Source organism: Puntigrus tetrazona, unplaced genomic scaffold (assembly GCF_018831695.1).
Source record: "Puntigrus tetrazona isolate hp1 unplaced genomic scaffold, ASM1883169v1 S000000008, whole genome shotgun sequence".
Classification (NCBI taxonomy): domain Eukaryota; kingdom Metazoa; phylum Chordata; class Actinopteri; order Cypriniformes; family Cyprinidae; genus Puntigrus; species Puntigrus tetrazona.
Window position 1 is genome coordinate 1,993,912 of NW_025047688.1, and position 6,089 is coordinate 2,000,000.

A 6,089-nucleotide genomic window follows, 5' to 3' on the forward strand; every position below is an offset into this window, starting at 1 on the left:
ATAACAACACACCTAATGCATTATAATTTATGGTTGCATCTGTTATTAATGTTTAATGGATCTGTGCTACCATGAACTAACAATGAACGGTTGCTGTTTATTAATGCCATAGAACTCTACAAGGTTTAATGTGCAAACATTAGTTAATGCCCTAACTAACATGAACTAATCAGTTATGTTTTTGTACCATTTATCAGCCTTGTTAATTCAATTGCGTTCACGTTAGTTCGACAGATAACAAATTTTGATCTAAAAGCTGATATTAACAAGAACCGTAGACTGATAAATGCTCATTGTCGACTCATTTTAACAAATTAAACCATACAAGTGCTTGTGCATTTGTTAGTTTTGGTAATGCAAATATTTTTCATGTATGTTTTGCATTAGGGTGACGTCACTGCATCACACTAATAAATCACAATGGATAAAAGTATTTGCTCAATGACAGCTTGCTATTTGCTTTCTTACTACGTGTCTATTAGAACATGGTATTTAAACCGTTAAAGGTTCTTTAAGGAACTATAAAAATGGTTCTTCAATGGCATCACTGCAGAAAGACCCTTCATTTTTAAGAGCAGATACCACGTGCGCATAAAAAAGTTGCCCACGTATTTATTTTAGGAACCCCGTCGCTCCCAAAGAAAAACGCGGCGCACTCGTAATTCATTCTTTGTATTCCTCAAATAACGCGAGCGTGTCGAGCAAGCCGACAGCTCGCGGAGTGCGCGTGCCTTCCAGCAGGTGGAGCAGGGCCTCGGAGCCTCCATCACGCCGACAGCTTGAGAGCGGCGACACTTCTCCGCCACTGGCGTCATCGCCCTCATCTCCAAGCAACCCCTCCATCAGCACTGGCGTCACCGCACGACGAGCCGCGCGGTTGCCCGGCAACTTCTGCCTTGTGCGCTCGCGCCCCGCTCCGAGCTCTGACGCGGGTGTGACGTTAATGAGGCGGGTATCGGTTTGTTATGGCAAGAGCGGGAGAGGAGGAGCCCCTCGTCATTGCACGAGCCTGTAGCGCTCGCCTCGCGCCGGCAGAGCTCAAGAGCGGAGCCTCACCTTGTACATAGTAGCGCGCTCCGTCAAAGTGTGCGTCGCCGTACACGGGAAGACCGAGTAAAAACAAAAACAAGTTTTTTCCCCTCAAGATTTTTGCACGGGGAATGACTTGTAAATGCAGATTTAAGAAACATTTGTACTGTGGAAGGAGGTGGAATTTATTCGTGCGTTAAAGGTAAGGGTACCATCGCTTGATATTTCCAAACACATACACGCTTTGTCGTTGTATAGCCTCCCTGGGTCATTTTATGTTTTTAATTAAAAATTCAAGGACGTTTATAGACGTCGCGCGCCGGTTTAACCTGTTAGCCCCGTCGCGCGTTCACTCTGAAGTTTCTGCCTACAATTTGAATGACCGTTACAATGACGTTAACTTGCTTTAAAGCGAGTTTAAATGCCATTGCATCAAAAAAATGAAATGTTTATTATATTCATTCAACGATTTAGCCGGTAATCACACGGCCGCTGCTTTGTGGGGGTTGTCTGCTGTGAAAGAATTCGTGTTAATGTAACGAATAGTAGTAATAGCTGTTTTACATTTGTCGCTAAAGTACTGTAGAGCTCGTGCGCATTTATAACGGGCGATTCCTGGTTTAACGCAGATAGATTCAAGTCAGCGCCGCGCACAAAACCGGCATCATGGTTATAATGACGGACAGCAGCGCGGGCTCCCAGTCAAGTTGCGCCCAGGCCAGGCCACTGCAGGTCGGCTTCTACGAGATCATCAGAACCCTCGGCAAGGGAAACTTTGCTGTGGTCAAACTGGCCAGACACAAAGTCACGAAAACGCAGGTAAGGCTATTTCGAAGTTTTTTGCATTTAAAAAAAAATATGCCTTTTGAATCTCCCTACAAATTGGCATGTAATAATAATTGCACAAACGAATTAACTGCATTCATGTTGTATTTTCCTGCAGGTTGCAATTAAAATAATTGATAAAACAAGGCTAAACTCGGCCAACTTGGAGAAAATCTACAGGGAGGTTCAGATTATGAAGCTGCTCAATCACCCTCACATCATAAAGCTCTATCAGGTAAGTTATGGGATTTGTAAAGTTAATAATGATGCCGTAATTACAGAGGCTTCCCCGTTGAAATCCCTGGATTAATGTCAGTTAAACCGAGGGAGTGTTGTGTATTTTAGCATAATCGGTGACATGGAGAGAGTGTGGTTTAATGGTGAGTGAATGTGTAAGTGTTGGTCGGGGCAAATGGCGAGGTGCTCTTCTCTGGAAGTACATCTGGATAGCGTGCAATGTATAAATAGACTGAAGTTACTTTCTTCCTTGCATTCAGCTTCTGCATAGCAACTGTCCGCTGCATTACACTCTTAAATCTGTTTAGTCAGGTTGCTGGTTTTATCGAATTAAAAATGTGCAATAGCTAAAGTGATTTTAGAAGTAGAAAGAGATTCTGAATGTAACAACTGCGTGGTTTCGCTAACCATGTAACTTTAGTGATATGTGATATGTTGGCTTTTTTGATTTTAAATGATGAATCTGGGTGCAAAATGTGAGTTTTTGCCTGGGAATGGAGGCACAGAAAGACAGAGAGCGTGTTGGACATAAGGATACAGGGTCTAAATCTCCGACTTAATTAGAGCTTGTGGAAGTCAAGTGCAATGTGTCTGCAGTGTCACGTGAAGCTAGCCAGAGGAAAATTCTCTAAGTACAATCTGGTTTGATCCCCGGGCTTGTTTTTTCGCCATAGTTTGGCTCGCACGTCCGTGCAAACAGTGGCAGGCTAATACAAGGTGCTAATATGTCAGCACATTCTTTCTCTCCTAGCCAGTACAATTTAAATTTTGTTTTGTTCAGAGATTAGCATTTTGCAGATTATACTGAGAACTGAGGTTGCGAGAAACTGAAAATCCTTGGGAATAACACCACACCTCACTTCTTTGGATCTGACCTCTTACGTTTGCAAGAGACGTGATTTTCTTGGGAAGCGAGCAGCAGCGTTGTAGCTTGATATGAGCTGGACGTGCCGTTCTTCAGCATACTCTTTCATGTTAATTAATTAAAACATATCCAAATGTCATCTAACATACGAGCTGATGACTGCAGCATCAGTAAGAATCCTTCACGAAAGCGTCCTGGATTTTCAGCTTTCGTTTGATCCCGGTTTAGTAGCAGATAACCTCATACGTACCTCTCCTTTCACAACGGAAGCCTTGTTTATTTAAAGCAAAAAGCCCTTGAGATGAAAAATGTAGAACTAGTGACCTATGACCCCCCCATGATAAACAGTTACTGTTCTTATGCGCCTTGTACAAACAGTCCTTTTATTGCCTTTAGCTTCTCATTCACTTCAGACACACTTTATTCAGAACTATCAATAGTTTCCTTCACTCAGCTCCCTCTGCGTTCGTGACGGAGGGACACGTCTCTGTGGGCCGAACAGGATGGCGTTTCTAAGGAAGCTATGACATCATTGGCACCTCTGGGGTTGACACTAAATGCCGAAGTCTTTGGACGCTGGGTTTATCTAGAGATAAAGACCCTTTTCCTGCTGTTGCACAGCCTGACTACGTGGGTCGTGACACGTTACGCATTGACCTGAAGTCTGAGCGCTCATATAAACGATTACACAGGTTTTCTCAGCAAGAGAAAAAGAGGACAGCATAGAACCTGTTGTGCAACTTTTTCTGGTAGCGCAACATGCAGCGTTTAGTATTTCTCCCTCAGGCCTCTGCCGGGACATTCCCATAAAGGGCGAGGACGTCATACACCCTCTCTTTTATAATTTCTTACGCTATTAATTGTTGGACTACACTTTCTTTTGTGTCACTGCATGCCTTTGTTCTCAAACTAGGTCTTGTGTGCGAACATATATTATGGTTCAGAAGAAACGTGTTGGTGAAGATGAAGTTTCAGCTGTCATTAGCTGCTTCATTGGTCCTGATGGATCAGACAGCAGGCATTTGAGAAAGACGTGTATATGTGTGTGGGGGGGTGTTATCAGGGCATTCAGGAAATGCTTTGGTACACTCTTATGCAATGGTACATAGCATTACAAACTAACCTGTCAATGTATGAACCACAAAAACTATGATAGCATTTAACAGAAAGTGGAAATTTGTTTTGAAAGAGAAATAGAGATCAGATAGATAGCTTGTTAATGTATAAATTCCACATTGACATGTCTTAAATAATGCGTAATAAAAATGATATTTTGTTTATTTTATGTGTATATTACTGTATTGTTAAAATCGCAGTATTGCCTCATAAATCTACATGCACAAAATGCACAGAAATTGCAAAATGCGATAATCTGATCATTTGATTAGTTGTTAAATTCCTTTTTGTTTTTTTGTCATTGCAGGTCATGGAGACCAAAGACATGCTGTACATCGTGACAGAGTATGCAAAAAATGGAGAAATGTTTGGTAAGTGAAAACACTTTTGTAATCTGCAAAAAGACTTGTTTTAGACTCTCCCAAAACCCTCTTGTCCAGTTGTTGTGGATAATGAGGTCTGACGGGGAGAGAATTATTTAGATCAACACTGCCGTCACAGTAGTGAGTCAGGGAGTGATCACAGAGCGAGACAGGTGTTGGATTTTCGAGCTTTATGTAACTATGTAAAAGGGATAAGCTGCTCTACCTCTGCTTGTCCTCGCCACCTAGGGATTTAAGCAGTATAACATATCTGTCTCTTCACCTGTCATATACTCAGCCTTTAAAAAAAACAATGACTGTCTCCCCAGATAAACCGTAGGCTTGGTTCTGTCTTTATATGGTGCTTTTAAGGCAATGTCTCCTCCCTTCCTAAGCCGTCCTCTTTTTACAGACTATCTGACGTCCAACGGAAGGATGAGTGAAAACGAGGCTCGTAAAAAGTTTTGGCAGATTCTGACGGCGGTGGACTACTGCCACCGGCACCACATAGTCCACAGAGACCTCAAAACCGAAAACCTGCTGCTAGATGCCAACATGAACATCAAGCTGGCAGGTGAGCAAAGAAAATATGCTTTGAAGGGTTCACGTACTGATGTGCCAGGCTCATAAACACTTCCCATAGCCAGACTACGTGTGTCCTAAAAAGAAAGTAATTATTGAATTTACAGTTAGGATAAGTAATAAAATTAAGTAATCAAACCAGTTGTTCATTATAGCGTTTTATATAAGGATTGTATACCATTTACATGCAGTTTTCTCTTCATCAACAAAGAACTCAGTTCTCCTCTATTTCTTTCAGACTTTGGATTTGGAAACTTCTATAATGCCGGGGAGCCTCTTTCCACGTGGTGTGGAAGCCCACCATATGCTGCCCCCGAGGTCTTTGAGGGAAAGGAGTACGAGGGGCCACAGCTAGACATATGGGTATGTTTACTCTGATAACATATGATGTTTTACACAGCTGCTGAAAATAAAATAAAAAAATGTAATGGTCATTGCGAATTTATAATTCGAAGCACTGCTTTTAGTAAGGAAAACTCAGTTAAGCATCAATAAATTAACTTCAATATTGTCATTGTCTAAAATGCATTCTAAAATGCAGCTGGTCCTTTAGCTAACACCAATTTGCATATTGAATATAATATAGAACACTTTTATTTGCTGCCTTGCAAGATTGTGTTAAATGCAAATCTAATACATGCTACAAATATGTCTCTTTCACAGAGTCTAGGTGTGGTTCTGTACGTGTTGGTGTGCGGGTCCCTTCCCTTTGATGGAGACAGTCTTCCAGCTCTGAGACAGAGAGTGACGGAGGGCCGCTTCAGAATACCATTCTTCATGTCACAAGGTACAGCTCTTCGCTCATTCTTTTGATTTTTTTGAAGCTGCATCATCTTAAAAAAAACTTTTTTGACTGAGTTCTACTTGTCTCCTTGTCCAGACTGTGAAAATCTGATTCGTAAGATGCTGGTTGTTGACCCAGCCAAGCGGATCAGCGTGGCTCAGATCAAGCAGCACCGCTGGATGCTTGCGGATCCCAGTGCACCTCACCAGACCCTTTCCCTGTCCCTCACTGACTACAACTCCAACCTGGGCGACTACAGTGAACCCGTCTTGGGTATCATGCAGACCCT

The 6,089-nt window shown here is 42.2% G+C and overlaps 1 protein-coding gene across 1 annotated transcript; it reads left to right on the top strand.

Moving 5' to 3' along the window:
* Nucleotides 1–982: 982 nt before the first annotated feature.
* On the top strand, nt 983–6,084 carry LOC122332269 (serine/threonine-protein kinase SIK2-like; the record flags this gene model as incomplete). Its single annotated transcript, XM_043229560.1, has 8 exons — nt 983–1,231; nt 1,659–1,848; nt 1,973–2,089; nt 4,380–4,443; nt 4,847–5,008; nt 5,255–5,379; nt 5,680–5,803; nt 5,897–6,084. Coding segments are annotated over exons 2-8 (933 nt in total), but the record flags the coding sequence as incomplete, so codon positions are not given.
* Nucleotides 6,085–6,089: the final 5 nt, after the last annotated feature.